The 19,809-nt window shown below is 41.3% G+C and overlaps 1 protein-coding gene across 2 annotated transcripts in view; it reads left to right on the forward strand.

Moving 5' to 3' along the window:
* RUNX2 (RUNX family transcription factor 2) overlaps positions 1-19,809 on the forward strand; it is a 292,530-nt gene that overhangs the window by 159,907 nt on the left and 112,814 nt on the right. For both annotated transcript variants that reach the window (XM_089686062.1, XM_089686063.1), the window contains exon 3: positions 9,128-9,405. In XM_089686062.1, the coding sequence (XP_089542188.1) occupies positions 9,128-9,405 (278 nt within the window). The remainder of the gene's footprint in view (positions 1-9,127; positions 9,406-19,809) is intronic.

Consider the following 19,809-nt stretch of genomic DNA (forward strand, 5'->3'; position numbering starts at 1 on the left):
CCCATCCCTCTAACAGTTACATACGTACAAAAAATGAAAAAAAAAAAGAAGCAGGAGCTGTGTTTTGGCTAGCTGAGTAGTTCTGACCTGGGAAAAAAAAATTCTGCTCATATAAACCAATGGGAGCCTTCTTTTCATAGACTGACATTGATGATGCATAGACATTAGACTATGTTTCAAGTCAATGACTTGAAGGCATTGGATCCCTATGACAGCCAGGTAGCTAGCCTTGTCAGCCTCTATATGTCACTCAATAAAGGTTTCCTTAAAGGCTCTTTCAGATAGTCGGTTAATGCTTATTGCCCTCTGAAAAGTAATCAGCTGTGGATCACTTTTCAGGGAGTGGTACAGCAGTGGCTGGTAGCCGTTCAGGAAGCATGGATGACACCTGTTTTTTTATTTTTTTAATTGCCATACGGCAATTTTGCACTGCAGGACCACACCACAACTGCAAGCTAAGCATTCAGCTCACAGCTGCGGTGCGGCTCCTATTGATCTCAATGGGTGAGTTTGACAGACAGTGCCACCTGTCAAACTCTGCAGCCCCAGTTAAAACTGCCACGGCATGTGTACAGCCCTGTCAGACTGTAATTGTAGAATTCCAGTGGTTGGCCAGGGAGTAAAACCATGGCTGTTTTTACTGCCCCCTCCCCAGCTGCCTGTGTGAAAAAGGTCCTAGAGGAAAATTACTCAACAGCCCTAGGGATCAATCATGTCAAATAGAGGGGTTTGAAAATTGTGAAGATCACCTGTAATCTTATAGTGGGATGAACAAATGAAAACCAGTTGCTTCCCCATCCATGCTACACAGCGTGGATGGAGGGGACTCCACTGATGGCTATTGTATTCAGACAGATGTGGATCCTGCAGCTGCCTGAATGCAATGGTGCTGCTGAACAGCAACTGCCTCTGATAGAATGACTTCAATGTTCATGCTGATAATTGTCTACCTAGCCCAGTCAATTTTGTTTGCTGAGCTTAGCGGTGCTTGTAGGGCCAAATTTTAGCCGATTAATAGAAATTGGAGCTGTATATGGGGCCATGACGGCGTGGTGTCACTGCTCCCCCTAGTGTTCAATGAGCACTAGGGATTTTAATTCTGGCCGCAATGGAGGAAGGAGCAGCAAGGGGGCGCTGACAAGGTAGGTGTAGGGCAGGGGAGGGCAACTATGGCCCTCCAGCTGTTGTAGAACTACAAGTCCCATGAGGCATTGCAAAACTGACAGTTACAAGCATGACTCCCAAAGGCAGAGGCATGATGGGACTTGTAGTTCACCAACAGCTGGAGGGCCACAGTTGCCCACCCCTGGTGTAGGGGGAAGGGGTGCACAGACACAGGAAGGCTGATTCACTAAAGAAGTTGAGAATATTCACACAATAAATTCTTTGAATATTAATTTCTATTATCCAATCATGTGAATAGCAAATTCCTGTTCACACTGGGCACCCAGTCATGTGCAGATAAAATTTGATATTCACGTGATTGATTATTTAATGTATTGTGTAAATAGTCGCAACCTCTTTAGTGAATCATGGGCTCTGTCACTTTGCATTGTAACAATGGGGTATATTTACTTAAAGCGTGCAAAATCTGGTGCAGCTCTGCATAGGAATCAGCTTCCAGGTGTTAGTGTCAAAGCTTAATTGAACAAGCTGAGGTTTGAAGCTGCTTGGTTACCATGCACCCCTGCACCAGATTCTGCACTCTCCGGTTTTAGTAAATCAACCCCAATGTCTTTTTAAGACCCATTTACACCTAAGCGCACATGTTGCACCATACACAGCAATACATACTTATAGGTGTAAATTGACTCCTATAGTTCCCCTTTAAGAACACACATAGATGTGAACCAGCCATGTATAAAAGAATGGAATTTCTACTTGAAATGCATTTTCATGCAGTAAAATTCATGAGTCTTACTGCATGTATTAGATTTCCATTTAATGCTGAACTCTGGGATTCTTAAAAAATCTACCCATGTGGTGACACCCTCCCCTTGCCTCCCGCTAGTGCAATTCAAAAGTTGAGCAATTTAGAGTGCAACTTTGGAGAGCGACTTTCATGTGACTTTACACCCTCTAGTGCTCAAGTTGCAAGAAAGGCGCATCAAATAGTACAACAACCTTTTTAACGTCGCTATGACTTGTCGTGTAAATTTGAACGGGTGCCACTGAAATCAACGGGCTGTGATTTGTCATGTGACTTTATGTGTACAAAGTCGCATGACATGTCGCACTAGTGGAAACGGAGCCTAAAGAGGTTATAAGCTCATTATGTTTTAGGGTGGAGATATAAACAGTGGTACTTTCTCTTCAGCAGGCTACGGCGCTCTCCTCTTCTCTCTGACACTCCAGGTTGTGGCCAGGTCCTCGCCATCTTCACATACAGTGCAGGGCTATTGAGCCTGCATTGTACTTGATGACATCAGCGTGCGACCCCTGACGGAGAGCCTTAGAGAAGAGGCTTCAGGGAACTGGTTGCACAGGTGGAAGGAGCTTGCTGGAATGAGGAGCAATGTTTTACACCTTACTCTTCAATCCCTCTGTATTTAACACGTATTTAACTCTTGCAGTGGGTGGGGGCAGCTCAGTTTACATGTAGTTTTTTCCCTGCCTAGAGCAGGACTTTAAACAGATTATGTTTAAGACTTAATCAGCTCTGCCATTAGATGTCACAGAAAAGTATTTGTTTAGATGTGGATGCCCCTTTAAACTGCAGTGCCAGGCAGCTTGTCCACCATCATCATCATCACCAAGCTTACACGTCAAAGTCAGCGTGTTGTGTATCAGTGGAACTGACTAGGTATACATATTTAGAAAGGTTAAATGAGTACATCCTATAGATCTACATCCACTCTCCACATAAATATATAAAACAGATTATAAAAATTGGCCTAACCCAATAGTATTGCCTAGACCGACCTCTACATGAAGTGTCAATAGTAGACCACTTTTCTCCTAAACCAACTAATCTGGGAATTACAGAAAAAGGGCTGCTTTCTCCTTGCACTTTAAAGGTTAACTGCTCCTTAAAGAGAAGCTCCAGTCTCCCCAAAAAAATTAAAAGTCAGCAGCTACAAATAAAGTAGCTGATGACTTTTAATCTAAGGACACTTACCTGTTTAGGGATCCAGCACTGTCCTCACCCGAGCCGATTCTTCAATTGCTTTAAGTCCAGGTGCCAGCATTTTAAGTAAGGGCAACCAGCAGTGAAGCCTTGAGGCATCATAGCCAGTTCGACTGCGCATGTTCGACCCTCCATGCGCTTTGTGAATGGTCCCGCAGTCTTCTGGGACCTGTGATGTTTCCCAAAAGGCTGCGGGGGAAGGGGGGGTGAACTTAAACTCAGATCGCACGAGTGATCCGACCGGAAGTTGGAGCAGGTAACCGTCAGAAGCAGGTACCTTCTCCCCCCACCCCCTCAAAAAGTGCCAATAATTAAAGAGGAGGGGGGATGCAAACAAGTGGAATTTCCCGTCTTGGGTGAAGTTCCACTTTAAGTCTAGAGTAGAGGATAGAGGAATAAACTGTGATACATACTCCTAATACTTGGAGGAAAAAGGTGTAATACTCACTTTATACCTCAGTCTGGCAGGCTTTGGCACTCTCCCCTTCTCCCTGATCCTTTGGACTGTGATGGTCCTTCACTGTCCTCATGAACAATGCAGGACTATGCACGCTGCACTATACATGAAGATGTCAGTGCCCAGCTGTAGGCCAGAGCATCTCAGAGAAGAGGCTTTGGAGGACCAGCTGCACAGATGATGTGAGCAGCTGGAGCGAGGAAAAGGTAAGTTCCACACCTTATTCCTATTTACCCCCTAAAGTTAAAGCCCAACTCCAGGTAATACAAAAAAACGACCCTTGTAGTGATCCCCCTTCCCCGCACTGCAAAGGTTAAATGCTCATTGATTCTAGAGGATGAAGAGTGAAGTGTAATACTTACCTTACTCCTCGCTCGGGCACCCTCAGGCACTGGGTTGTGGGCAGATGGCTCTAGTGTACTTGATGACGTCATTGTGTGATCTTCGGGAGAGCAGATTGCATAGAAGAAGGGAGCCTGTCAGACTGAGGAATAAGGTAAGTATTACATCGTATTCCTATACCCCTAGACTTAACAAGCTTTCAATATTTGCACTGTGGAAGGGTGGGGGCACTACAAGGGTAGTTTTTTTGTAATTCCCGGACTCGGGATTTAACAAGCATTTAAGGGGGGCCCCACTACAATGGTAGATTTTTGTGATTTCTGGAGCTGGGCTTTAACAAGATTTTAGCCCTTTCAGTGCAGAGGGGCCCTACTGCAAGTTACATTTTGATCAGTTCCGGAGTTCTGCTTTAACAAGCATTTAACCCTTAAGTGCAGAGGGGCTCCACTACAAGGGTAGTTTTTTGTAATTCTTGGACTTGGGCATTAAAAGACATTTAACTCTTGCAGTGCAGAAGGCCCCAGTACTAGAGTAGTTTTTTTGGTAATTTCCGGAGTTATTTTTTAACAAGCATTTGACCCTTGAAGTGCAGAGCGGCCCCACTACTAGGGTCCTTTTTTTAGTAATTTCCAGAGTTGGGTTTTAACAAGCATTTAACCCTTGAAGTGCAGAAGGGGCCCCAATGCTAGGGTAGTTTTTTGGTAATTTTCAGAGTTGGGTTTTAACAAGCATTTAACCCTTGAAGTGCAGAAGGGGCCCCAATGCTAGGGTAGTTTTTTGGTAATTTCCAGAGTTGGGTTTTAACAAGCATTTAACCCTTGAAGTGCAGAGGGGGCCCCACTGCTAGGGTAGTTTTTGTTACTTCCCTGAGTTGGGCTTCAACAAGCATGTAACCCTTGTAGTTCGGAGGAACCCCACTACTAGGGTAGATTTTTGTTACTTCCCTAAGTTGGGCTTCAGCAAGCATTTACCCTTGTAGTTAGGATTGACCTCACTGCTAGGGTGGTTTTTTTTGGTAATTTCCGGAGTTGGGTTTTAACAAGCATTTAACCCTTGAAGTGCAGAGGGGCCCCACTGCTAGGGTAGTTTTTTGGTAATTTCTGGAGTTGGGTTTTAAAAAGCATTTACCCTTGTAGTTCGGAGGGACCCCACTGCTAAGGTAGTTTTTGTTACTTCCCTGAGTTGGGCTTCAACAAGCATTTAACCCTTGTAGTTCGGAGGAACTCCACTGCTAGATAGATTTTTGTTGTTCCCAGAGTTGGGCTTTAACAAGTATTTAACCCTTACATGCAGAGAGGCCCCACTGTAAAACTCTGTTAACAATACACAATTTTGATTCGCAGGCAGAAATACTACGATTCCAAATTGCGGCAAAACGCATGATGCACGTTAGGGTGTCATTATTCTTAATGGACCCCAAGCATGATGTAATTTTGCCACGATTATAGCACAACAGAATCGCACTGCAATCACGGGAAAACGTGTGTCTAAAAATCGCACTAATCTTGTCACCCAAAAAGGAGCAGGAGCTTTTTTTGGACGTTAAACGCCCATTGAAGTGAATGGGCTGCCCTATGTGTGATACACAGAACTGCCTGAAAATCTTGTACTAAAAATCGCAAGTGGCAACGCGATATGTGAACGAGGCATCAGGGAGTTTTTTGTGTAATTCCCACAATTTGGCTTTAAGGCGAAAGTTCGCTTGAACCACCAACATTCACGTAAAACTGATATACTATACCAGAGTAAAGCTTTACTTCTGATTTATATTTTTGAGTAGAGGGGACTTGGGGCTATTGCCCCTTTTGCCCTCTTGTTATTCCGGTACTGCCTGGTAGCCCCTTGGGAATCAGAACTTGTGATCTCTTCCAAGTGAGCGGAGTCAGCAATGTGACTAGCAGTGTGATCACACATCCGCACACATCTGTGAGTAATCCCATCAGGCGAGCAGAGACAGTGAGCGAGGCCGGTTAGGGTTAACTCATGAGAACACAGGCAGGCAAGGCAGGCTCTTTAACCCAGCAGCAGCAGCATTTCTCTCCCTCCAGAGCCAGGCAGAAAGGTGGAACAGGACATGGCACTGTAGAGCTCCCCAAATCAGCCAGCAAGGCTTTTCATAGGCCCTTATCTGCAGTGGGAGGCGTCCTGCACTATTACTATTGGGTACAGAAAATGCTCTTAATAAGATCTGCCCTTTTCTAACATAAGACACAAACAAGCTGGCTGTGCAGGCAGGGGGCTGCTGCTACTGCATCCAGAAAAGCTCTAAACTTCTTCTTTGCTCCTTAGCTCTCTCCTGTGATGGTGAATGTCAGCCTGCTGCTTCTGCTGCTGCTGGCCTCTGTGGATGGGGTGTAGTGCAGCAGCTGGCTGGGGACATGCTAATGACTTTGATCCTGTGTCAGGATACCACGTGTTGCTGTCTCTCCTACGCTGCCTAAGGAGGACTCTCTACTATATAAACCACAAACCCCTAATCATTGCAAATCCAGCCTACTGCAGAAAAAAAAGACTCAATTCAGGACAAAACGGCGGCTTCTCGTCCACCGACCGCAGCCTTTTTTTTTTTCAAGCTCCCCTGATGGAGAAAAGTTTGACAGATTAAAAAAAAAAAAAACGAAGAAAAGTTTTGACCCCCATCTATTTTTGCACAGAAGATTTTTTTAGTGGGGGGCACTGAAGGCTCCAAGCTGCCGATATCTGTGGCTTTTTTTTTTTTTTTTTTTAAAGTTGTCATTGTTGGAGTGAGTGAGAGGAAGCGACTACCCCGGGGCTGGATGAATGGGAAGCCGGCGGTGATCACGGAGGAGAAGACGGGACACTCTCCGATGACTTCTGCCTGTTGATGAATGAACTTGTGCTGGACTTTTATAGAGACTGCTGTAGTGCCACTAGAAGAGGGGATCCTAGACAGCTGGGTATGTCATTGTATTAGTGGAACTTCATCTTATTGAAGGAGAGGAAGATCTATCATTTGTAGGGAGGCTGAGGACTTTTATTAATTCTGGTTTGTGGCATTAGAAGGGAACTCAATTAACAGATCAGGCAGAACACTTCCCATAGAAGACTGCAGGCAGTTACAATTACATTATTATAACTTCATTTAGAGCCCTGCAGACAATCAGATACTAATCATATTACTATTACCTTCAATAGACCAATACAGACAGGTAGAACTCACATTATATCCTTCCATAGAAGGCTGCAGACACATAGAACACATATTATTTTATCTTTCCATAGAACTCTGCACGCAGATAGAACCCATTTTATCTTTCCATACAACCCTGCAGACAATTAGGTAGAATTCAAATTATTACTTTCAATAGAACCCTTTAGACAAGTAGAACTCACATATCTTCCCTTAGAAGGGCTGCAGGCAGTTAAGGAGAACTTACAGTATAACTTCCCACAAAACTTTGTAGACAGTTGTACAGAATTTATGATACATTTCTATAGAATGTTGGGTTGAGTTAGAATTCACATTATTATAACGTCCCATAGAAAGCTGCAGACAGTTGGATAGAACTTACAACTTTATGATATAACTTCCTATAGAGGGCTGTAGACAATTGGGCATAGTACTCACTTCTTGTAGAACATTGGGGACCTTTAGAACTCACATTATTGTAACGTCTCATAGAAGGCTATCAACAGTTGGGTCTAGTACTTGTCAAAGACATTGTGGACAATTAGCAATCACAACATTATCATAACCATCTATAGAAGGTTGTAGACAGTTGGGTCCTGTTCTTGTAGAACATTCGGGACAATCAGAACTCGCACTATTATAACATCCCATAGAAAGCTTGGAGAACATTGGGGATAGTTAGAACTCTCAATATTAAAACTTTCCATAGAAGGCTGTAGACAGTTGGGTCTAGCACTTCTTGTAGAACATTGGGGACAATCAGGACTCACAATATTATCATAACCACCCATAGAAGGGTGTACATAGTTGTGTCCCGTTCTTCTTGTAGAACACTGGGGACAATTAGAACTCTTAATATTACACCGTCCCACAAAAGGTTGTGGACAGTTGGGTCTAGTACTTCTTATAGGACATTTGGGGACATTTAGAACTCACAAGACTATAATAACCTCCCATTAGAAGGCTGCAGACAGTTGGGTCCTGTTCTTCTTGTAGAACATAGAGGACAATTAGAACTTACCGTATTATAACATCCTATAGAAGGATGTAAACAGTTGGGTCCTGTTCTCCTTCTCAATAACTTTCCATAGAAAATTGTAGACAGTTGGGTCTAGCACTTCTTGTAGAACATTGGGGACAATCAGGACTCACAATATTATCATAACCACACAAGGAAGGCTGTAGATAGTTGGGTCCTGCACTTCTTGGAGGACATTGGGGACAATTAGAACTCACCTTATTATAACATCCCATAGAAGGCTGTAGACTGTTGGGTCTAGTACTTCTTGTAGGACATTGGGGACAATCAGAACAAACAATATTATCACAACCACTCATAGAAGGCTGTAGACAGTTGGGTCCTATTCTTGTAGAGCATCAGAACAGACAATATTATCGTAACCTCCCATTGAAGGCTGTAGAAGGTTGGGAAAAGTTGTGTAGATGGTCCATCCACAGTGATTGCAGTCTAGTTCCTCCAGTTATAGGAAGGGCTGTGAGTTTTGTGACTTTAGTCTGCTAGTCGGGATCTTCTAGAGAGGACAGGATTCCATCGACCAGGGATAGCTGTGTATGAGGACCTCTCCCTGCACCGTCCATTGTCTGTAGTGCCAGTGGCAGTCTGATCTCCTGAGGAGGAAGCAGTGGTGTCAGTCGGCAGAGGAAGGGGGTTCCGTAGGGGAGGGGATGTCAGTGGATGAGGACAGGGGATCGGACACCAGTAATCAGGGATCACTCACTGACAGCCTGTGAAGATCATCGGAATCCCACTGATCCCTCTCTGCGCCCCGGCAGCAGCTTTCCTCCCCGGCAGCCTGTGACAGAAGCCGCAGCCCCCCCGCACAGACCGACCTTGTAAACTGGAAGCCGTGTCCGTTCTGTGCCACCCGAGAAGCGCCCCGCGGAACCTGCGCCCCATCCACCGAGCTCCGCAGCAGCAGCAGCAGCCCCGGGCGGGCACCCCCCATGTGCTGTGCGATCCCTTGTACTCTCCTCCGCCCGCCTAAGCCCTGCCAATAACCGCTGGCTGTTGTGATGCATATTCCCCTAGATCCGAGCACCAGCCGGAGGTTCAGCCCGCCCTCCAGCAGCCTGCAGCCCGGCAAGATGAGCGACGTCAGCCCGGTGCCCGGCCCGCAGCAGCCCCAGAACCAGCAGCAAGAAGCGGCTCTGCCGGTGCCAAGGCTACGGGCACACGACAACCGGACCATGGTGGAGATCATCGCCGACCACCCGGCCGAGCTGGTCAGGACCGACAGCCCCAACTTCCTCTGCTCAGTGCTGCCCTCCCACTGGCGCTGCAACAAGACCCTGCCCGTGGCATTCAAGGTGGGTACACGTGTCTGATCTTTCGGTGGGGGGGTCAGGAGGGGGGTACGGATGTCTCTGATCTTCCAGGGGGGTACATAGTACATATGTGTCTGATCTTCCAAGGGGGGTACATATATGTCTGATCTTCCAGGGGGTATATATGTGCCTGATCTTCCGGGGGGGGGGGTCACATATGTGTCTGATCTTCCAGGGGGGTATATATGTGTCTGATCTTCCAGGGGGGTATATATGTGTCTGATCTTCCAGGGGGGTATATATGTGTCTGATCTTACAGGGGGGAGGAGGGGTACATATGTGTCTGATCTTGCAGGGGTGGCAGAAAGGGTACTTATGTGTCATCTTCCAGGGGGCAGGAAGGGTACATATGTGTCTGACCTTCCAGGGGGAAGGGGAGGGTACATATGTGTCTGTTCTTGTTGCAGGGGGCAGGAGGAGTACATGTGTGTCTGACTGATCTGGGGGGGGGGGGGGTGGCAGGAGGGGTACATATGTGTCTGACACTCCAGAAAGCAGGAGAGGTAATTATGTGTCTGATCTTCCAGGGGGCAGGGAGAGTACATATGTGTCTGAACTTCCAGAGGGGAGGGGTACATATTGGCTACTTATGTGTCTGATCTTCCAGGGAGAAAGAGGGGTATTTAAGTATCTGATCTCCTAGAAAGGGGGCAAAGGGACACTTATGTGTCATATCTTCCTGGGGTAATAGAGGGGTACTGATGTGTCTGATCTTCCTGGGGGAAGAGAGGGGTACTGATGTGTCTGATCTTCCTGGGGGAAGAGAGTGGTACTGATGTGCCTGATCTTCCAGGGCAAATTGGAGACGTATGTGTCTGAAATTCCAGGGGGAAAGAGGGGTACTTAAGAGTTTGATCTTCCAGGAGGGGGGCAGAAGGACACTTATGTGTCTGATCTTCCAGGAGGAATAGAGAGGTACTGATGTGTCAGATCTTCCAAGGGAAATTGGACACTTTTGTGTCTGATTGTCCAGAGCAAATTGGACACCTATGAGTCTGATCTTCCAAGGGGCAGAGGGGTACTTATGTGTTTGATCTTCAAAGGGTGAAGAGGGGTAGTTCCAGGAAGGGGGCAGAGGGACACTTATGTGTCTGATCTTCAAGGGGTGAAGAGGGGTAGTTATGTGTCTGATCTTCCTGGGGGAATAGAGGAGTACTGATGTGTCTGATCTTCCAGGGGAAATTGGGTACCTATGTGTCTGATCTTACAGGGGGAAAGAGGGGTATTTATGTGTTTGATTGTTCAGGAAGGTGGAGAGATGGATGTCTGATCTTCTAGCTGGGAAGAGGGGAATTTATGTGTCTGATTTTCCAGGAGAGGGGCAGTTATGTGTCTGACCTACCCAGGAGGTACTTATGTATGTGATCTTCCAGGGGTGAAAGGTACTGATATTGATACTGATGTGTCTGATATTCTGGGGTTAGAGGGGTACTTCTGTGTCTCATCTTCCAAGGTGTAGAAGAGTACTTATGAGTCTGATCTTCCAGGGAGTGGAGGGGTACTTTTGAGTCTGATCTTCCAGGGGGGAAAGGGGCACGTATGTGTCTGATCTTCTAAAGTGGGGGGTGCAGGTATGGTATCCCTGGGAATGATCACTTGTAATCTTTATATAAAAGGCTACTATCCTATAATTAAAGATTTGTAGGGTTACAGACCAGTCCCTTAAAATCAGTTGTCCCTGGAAATGTTATCATTCTGCTCAGATGTACCATAATAAACCTGTTCCTGATTTCCAGCACCCCAGGGGGGCCACATCTGGCTTGTCCTGGCATTTTTGTCCCTTAGCTGTACCTGTATAAAATGCACACCTTTCCCTGATTTTTAGCACCCCAGGATGGCTACATCAGGCTTTTATTGGAATAGTGTCCCTGGAAATGTCAGAATTCTGCTCAGTTTCACCTTTATATAATTGTCCCAGATTTCTGGGATTCTGGGATGGTCGCATCAGGCTTGTCCTATTGTGCTCAATCATCCCTATATAAGTTATCCCTGATTTCCAGAAGCCCAGTTTGGTCACATCTGGCTTTTCCTGGTATTTTGTCCCTGGAAATATCCTAATGATGCTGGAAATATCCTAATGATGCTCGGCTTTACCTTTATACAGTTGTCCCTGATTTCTGGGGCTCCAGGATGGTCACATCAGGCTCATCCTGTTGGTTCTGTCCCTGGAAATGTCTTACGTCTGCACAGGTGTACTGTTATAAAGCTGTACTGTACCTGATTCCCAGCATCCCAGCATGACCACATCAGGCTTGTCCTGGCATTTTGTCCCTGGATATGCCATAGTTCTCTACAACACTGATACTCATCTGAGCAAACATCAGGCTTGTCCTGGCATTTTGTCCCTGGAAATTACTATTTTTGTATTAACAAATGTTTCAGGTTTTTACAACAAGGAATAAGCAGACAATAGAGAATTAAAAGAGACTTAGTTGATGACCGGGGTACTGATGGTGCATCCTGATCCGGGCTAATGAATGATGGGAAATGTCCCCTTTAATGCCATGAAACGGGATGGTGTAATTTAGAATTTGGCCTTTTTCAGTTATTATCTATAACAGCAGAGTATACATGAGGAATTATACTAGAAGACTTGGACTCCAGGTTCATCAGGTCCTGAGTAATTGCTGACATAGCACATGCAAGGCTAGTCAATGTCCCTGGAACGATATCTACCTTTGTCTAGGTTGGATACCCCTTGCATACCGTAAATGTACATGTCAGGTCAGCACCCTCTAAATATACATACATATTATTAAGAAGGCCCTTTGTAAGGTTTAGATTACAAAAAAAATGCCTGGATTGGGTTTTGTGTAAGATTTATATCTTTCAAAAACTTTATTTAAAAAAGAAAGAGGGTCCCCTCAACCTGTCCAAAGTAACTCTAGATGAAAAAGCAGGAGATAAGGAGCAGCCTTTAGCTTAGTGCAAGTGACGCCATTCAATCTGCCGAGAATGGCCCATTGATCAATGTCATCAGTGTTAGATCCTCCCTGATTATTCATGTCTATCATCTATACCTCTATAAAACCCCATATTTCCGTTACTCATTGATAATGCTTTTTGGGATTTTTAAAATGAGCATGAGGTCTATAATTTAAGTGCTGGCAAATTAATTGAATTCCAGTTTCCTCCCACACTCCAAAGACATGCTGGTAGTTTAATTGGCTCCTTTCTAAATTGTCCTTAGTATGTGTATGTATGAATGTAAGTTAGGGACCTTAGATTGTACACCCCTTGAGGGTTAGGGACTGATGTGAATGTACAATATATATATTTGTAAAGTGCTGCGTAAATTGTCGGCGCTATATAAGTACCTGTAATAAATTAATGCATTCAACTTAATTAGAATTTTATAATTGTGTATATAAATGTCAGAGGCCCTGGGAGAAGTTATTTGGGCATTAAGTTTCCCAGGATTCCTGGTATTGAAAACAACAAAAAAACAAACAAACAAATACAAACAAACAAAAAACAACTAGCATATAGGTTATGCCATATCATGTGCCCATTCAAATGCCAGGAAGGGTGATCTGCATAAATCTTGATTTAGTGCCTCCCCCCCTCTACACCCAGAGGCTTGTAGATGACATCTACTACCCTGCACAATTATGTACAATTTTGTAATTCCCCATTGCCCCAAGTCCCCATTGTCATAAATGTAGCAATGGTTACATGCCAAGAAGGGAAATCTACATAAATCTTGATTTAGTGCCCCCCCACACCCAGAGGGTTGTAGATGAAATCTACTGCCCTGCACAATTTTGTAATATTTGGAATGTTTTTGGTTCTAAAAAACGTATCTGTTATATATCAGTATCAGATGTGCCCCCCTAGACTGTCACAAGTCCCCATTGCCATAAACGTAGCAATGGTTACATGCCAAGAAGGGAAATCTACATAAATCTTGATTTAGTGCCCCCCCCCCCATTCTCAGAGGCTTGTAGATGACATCTACTGCTCTGCAGAATAATGTACAATTTTGTAACATTTGGAATGTTTTTGGTTCTAAAAAAACTTTTATCTGTTATATATTAGTATCAGATGTGCCCCACTAGACTGTCACAAGTCCCCATTGGCATAAACGTAGCAATGGTTACGTGCCAAGAAGGGCAATCTACATAAATCTTGAATTAGACCCCCCCCCCCCCCCCATTCTCAGAGGCTTGTAGATGACATCTACTGCTCTGCAGAATAATGTACAATTTTGTAACATTTGGAATGTTTTAGTATCAGATGTGCCCCACTAGACTGTCACAAGTCCCCATTGGCATAAACGTAGCAATGGTTACATGCCAAGAAGGGCATAAATCTTGAATTAGACCCCCCCCCCTTTCCCAGAGGCTTGTAGACTATTGCTACTATCCTGCAAAATGATGTACATTTCTATAAGAGTGAGTATTTCTTTTTGTGTGTCAGATTTAGTTGTAAAAACTATTATTTGTCATTTGAAGTTTCATAAAAGTAGCAGATGTGTCCCCCTGACTGACATACATCAACCCTCGCCATACACATACCAGTTATTAAGAACATTTGCTTGAAAACATCTTGACGCCCCTTGAGGGTTAGGGACTGATGTGAATGTACAATATATGTGTAAAGCGCTGCGAAAACTGACTGCGCTATAGAAGTAACATAAATAATTAACTAAATCTTGACAAAGGTACCCCCCCCCCCCACCAAAAAAAAATGCATGTGACTGACTGTGTAGGCATCCAGAATTGATTGCCAACAAATGGTTGCCAACAATTGAAATACTTTCTAAAGGGCAAAGTCAGTGCATCCCCAGTTCTGTAATGTAGGGGAGAATATAGATCCATTTTTATACTTTCAATGCTGCTCTCCAGTAAAAAGCCAAATTCACTTTAACAGATGATAGGGGGTTTAACAACACACGTCGAACTAATGGAATTTTATGGTATTGTTGGTTAGTTGAGAAGCAGTGACAAATAACCATAAAAAACATTCAGGGACAGACTTTTAAAAGCTGGGACTGCCCCTGTCGGCCACTGTGGTAACCCTAAAAATAAAATGCGGAGTTCTTACATACCAAGTCAATCTATTTGAATGCAGAGCGCTCCTTAAATTCTTTCACCCCAAAACCTCAATAGTCAGATTGTACTAAAGCAAAGGTCACATGCAGGCATTTTTTTTCTTTTTCTTTTTAACATGTGTACTAGCATTGCCCAGTACACAGCGGTGGAAAATCAGCAGTTTTGGTGCTTTTTTATTAACATTTCAAGTATTTTGCAGAGAGCAAATGTAGGATTTTTCAATAGTGTTTTGTGTCCTGATTAGGCTGTGATTTATTGTTGCATTAATGTAGAATTTGACAGGCTGGATGATATGATGTTACTAGCCAAATGTAGTCAATTGTTTAGTTAAGTGTTGTGTTCTAGACAAAGACTCAGTTCAGAGCAGGGGCGGACTGACAACTCATGGGGCCCCCGGGCAATAGGGGATCATGGAGCCCCTGTGTCCTTGCCCAAACTCAAAAAAGCCTATGAAAAAGGTACCAGGGGCATCTCATGGGGCCCCCTACTGACCCCGGGCCCTCAGGCAGTGCCCGAGTTTCCAATTGCACTGAGACTGGCTGTCCTTAAGTCCTCATGCACACTGGATGTTTTCACAGCGGCTGTTTTTAGCTTTTGGCGTTTTTTTCTACAGCCATTATTCTATGTGTCCATGCACACAGAGGCTTTAATCAGCGTTTTTTGGCAGGAGGTGAATTGGCTCCTGTCTAAATTGTCCCTAGTATGTGTGTGTATGAATGTAAGTTAGGGACCTTAGATTGTATGCGCCTTGAGGGTTAGGGACTGATGTGAATGTACAATATATATGTAAAACGCTGCGTAAATTGATGGCGCTAAATAAGTACCTGAAATAAATAAATAAATAGGTACATTTCTGGCTAGAGAAAAAAACCCTGCAGAACTAGTGGGTTTCTGGAGGAGATTTTTAGCTGTAAAAATGTTCTAACGCTGATAAAAGCTGAAAAACGCTGAGCGTTTTTGAGCCTGAAGATTTTGTTAGAGTAAAAACATGCATATCCTGAAAAACACAAAAAAAACACTGAAAAAAGCTAATGCAAAAAGCTAAAAAAAATGCAAAAAACCCTGACGTTTTTATTGCAGCATTCTACAGCTAATGCTACTGGCTTTTTTATAACGTCCAGCGTGCATGAGAAGTGAAAGTCTGGACCAAGCCCACAGGTACAAAACTTGTGTAATTGTCCCTTGTACTCAGTACCAGCCAACTGCCTGTACAGTGCAGATCCAATAGAGCTGCAGGTTGGGGTCAAGTAACAGAATCAGTTCATGGGATATGGAGGGTATGAAACAACCGTTATTAAAGTATATGAAGAGAATGGATACTTTACTATGCACTTCTATACACATGTAATAGCTGGTTTGTCCAGCTCTCCTCTAATACAATATTTTGTTTGTTAAACGTATGGGTCTTTATTAATGTTTTACACAAAAGAATTCGCTAACACATCTAAATCTTGGGTGAAAACATTGATCAATAATAGCCATAGACAGGAGATTCTCAAGAAATGGCGTAATATGAAACTAATTAATTTCCTTTAGTAAAAAAAAAAAATGACTTACCATAGCCTGATTGTGCAGAAAAAAAGGATCTTTGGAATTACCTATTTGTTATATTTAGTCAGTGCGACCAATTATTCAGCATGTCTGTTTTTTCATTAATGGAACACAGTATATTGGGGTATTTGTTTTACCTGTAGGTTTTGCTTTATTATCTGGGATAAAAAAAAAAAATCACCCTTATGAAACCCATAAATATTATGAGCATTGTGACATACCAATGAGTAGCCTTAGATCCAGCCACACAGCACCAGTATCCCTGGAAATGCAATGGTCTGTTTACCATGTCCCTTGGCATTTCATTGGGAGGCTAGACAAATTTATTATTTTTTTATTGCATTTTTTATTTTGTAAAATGTTTTTTAATATTTTGCATTTATTTATTTCTATTTTAATTATTTTTTATTGTTTTGTGTACTGATTTTTTATGTTCTTCTTCGTTTTTTTATTATTATTATTTTATATTTATTTATTTAAGTTTTTTATTTTAAGTATTTTATACTGTAATGTATGTATTGATTTTTTATTGTAATTTATTATTTTATTTTAATAGTGTTTAATGTTTATTTAGTTCATATGTATTTATTTATTTTATTGTATTGCATATATCTTTTTTTTATCATAATATGCATTTATTAACTAGTAAATCAGCTGTTTTTTGGGGGGGCTGCCTTTGGGTTTTTTTTTTAAACTTCCTAGCAGAAATGGCAGTTCTGGAATTCACACTTATATCAGCAGATACTGTATATGCAAGTACTGTTCTCCTAATATTCCTGATATATTCTAAAAAAAAATTAAATAAATAAAATATTTTCTTTGGCAGTGCCTTGGCATCTGAATAGTTAATCGTGGTTGACTATGTCTTCCTGCTGCAAGCTTGGAGCCAAGTATTTTAATTTACAGTCAATATCCCCAGAGGGGGTTCTGCATCAACTCAGCAATGAAGCAGATTTTTTTTTCTCCCTCCCGGGGCATATGTATAAAACAATCTATTTCTGCAACTAAATAAAGTACATTTTATATGGCTAAAAGGTTTCAGGCTCCTGTCCCAGTCCGTGGTCCATGTTCACACCACGAATTCCATCACTTGCTGTGTTATTTAAAAAAAAGACTGGTCTGTTACACTTTGCTATCGTTTCTTTAGCATTTTGCACTTCTTCGCCAGTTTTTATTTGGCTATATTTTGCTCAGCAATAGCTGGTACTATGTGGGGTAAGTTGTACTTATATTTGCAAGGCAGCTAAAGAATAAAATAGCACCCGATTGTCAAATAAGTGTTCAGAAAATGTGAATGCCCATGTAAGCCTGTAGCTTAAATTCAAAAAGGTTGAATATATTTTGAAACAGAAAAATACATTTTTTTACATAGCAAATTTCTGCATTTGCAATTCAATGCTTGATTAATCCTGCCGTTATATAAATTGCATCCCAGCATTGATAAAACACTACCCCTTAAAATAATGTGGACATTGTAAAGACAGGACAGTACACTAACCTCAGAGTTAGCAAAGACTATCTGTGTCTGTGTTATTTCGTCTATTCTGCTGTTTAATGGGAGTTTTTCAGTAAAAATATAATTTCTAAATCTCCACACCCTGGAAATATCATGTTGCAATAATTAAAGACTATAGAATATAAAATATATAGAATATATTGACATTTCAAGAAAATAATAAATTATTATTAATGAGTTTTAATAATTATGCTAGGCATTATTTGATTTTACATAATAACTATAATAATAATATTTTGCTTATTTATAAAATATATATTTGAAACAAATGTGGCGATTTAATACCTATTGCATAGTTTAAGGTAGTCAAATTTGGAAGGTTGCTGTATATATTTAGCACATCTACGTTCCAAAGAGCTGCAAAGTCAGTCTAATGTAAGATCTGCTGGTTTTTTTTTTTGTTTTTTTTTTTAACAAGCACATGTCTTTCAATAAATAGTCAGTTGAGGAGGTGCTTGTGGGCAGTGGCTGAATGAGGATATTTTATTAAGGCCTGGCTACTGTAGCACTGCCATTCCGCGCCTATAAAATAAGGATCTTTTCTACGCAGACGCAGTGTCTTTTAAGGAGTAGGGGCTGTGTCACAAGCTTTGAACGTGCTCAACAGTGTAAATGTTTATTGTATAAACAGCTACAATACAGAGTTTTTCTTCTTTTTTTTTAAATGTAGACTTTGTAGTCATTTTTACATTTCTTTCCTGACCAAAACCATGATCAAAATAATTCACACCTTTTTTAAGACTGTAGATATTTGACTGAATTTAAATTAATTATTATAAACACTTAATAATTTTATTGATAACAATATAGAATTATTTATGCTTTTCCTTAAATTTCATCATCAGATGTAATTATTTCTTTGCTTTATAGATTTAGATTTAAATTTGGTATTTTTTTCCATTGATTTATGTAGCTGTATGCACACTAGTGTGCTCAATTTGATGTCCTCTGGATAGGAAAGAGGCATTTTTCTGAGCATCCTTAAAAAGAGTAGACACGTTTTACAAGCAGCTACATTAATAAAAGTTAATCAAAGCCCAGTAGAACACTATTGATACATATTATATGTGTAACAGGCACTTAGAAACTTTTTTATTCAGAAACTCGCATGATATAGTAGACCAAGTAGAAACTCTATACATTTTTTGAAAAGTACCTGCTTCAGTTCGATTTGCATGTGGTGTCTTATTTGTTGAGTGCCAAAACGTCTATAGAAAGTCTCACTGTACAACATAATAAACACACATATTATTTGTAACAGAGTTTGAGAAACTCAGTATAAAATGTATAGTTCAAAATAATGTCTAAATTTGCCCTAGTATGTATATGTATGAATGTGAGTTAGGGACCTTAGATTGTAAGCTCCTTGAGGACAGGAACTGATGTGCATGTGCAATATATATGTAAAAGCGCTGCAAAAATTGATGGCGCTACATAAGTACCTGAAATAGATAAATAACAAAATAAATAGTTAGATAAATAATAAGCTTACCTGCTAAAGAATATTATTTACTTCAAATGCTCAATCAGGTTCAGGAAGCAAAAAAACAACAACCTAAAATGCCTTCTTATCTAGGCTGTAGTAAAGATGACACCTTTAGTAATCCAATACTTTAGTTTATTTATTTATTATTTTTATTTCAGGTACTTATATAGCGCTGTCAATTTACGCAGCGCTTTACATATATATTACATTCACATCAGTCCCTAACCCTCAAGGGGCATACAATCTACCTTTTTTAAGGATGCCATGGCTTATTTCCTAATAATTTAACTGACTGGTATTTTTTTTTAAGTTAACTGCAGCAAAATGTGAAATTATGATGCTGAAATTCCTTTGGATTTAAATTATGTTTATTATATTTTAAAGTTGACAGGCTGTTTTTATTTATGATTTACTTTCTATTTTATTGTAGTGTTTGTTTGCATGATGTTTTTTACACTTTATTAATAGGGCTATTATAGAACAACAAATAAAGAAATGGAGCTTTGTGTATATTAATAAAAAAATACTTTATATTCATATATACAGTAATCAGACTATTGATATGTGAAACAAAAAGATTTATAGATGAGAAAGACGTATTGGTGAAACCTGTGGAAGCATTGCTACCTCTTATCCTTATATTGTGAACACTGTTTTAATTTTAATTACATTACATATTAGTTAAGGCTGTTTTTATTAGTAAAAAAAGTATAGAAAATAGTAATAACATGTTAGCTTTAACATGTTTGTAAAAAACATTTAAAAAAAAATATCAAACG

This window comes from Staurois parvus, unplaced genomic scaffold, assembly GCF_062004578.1.
Source record: "Staurois parvus isolate SC_StPar_1 unplaced genomic scaffold, SC_StPar_1.0 ptg000390l, whole genome shotgun sequence".
In the NCBI taxonomy this organism is placed as follows: domain Eukaryota; kingdom Metazoa; phylum Chordata; class Amphibia; order Anura; family Ranidae; genus Staurois; species Staurois parvus.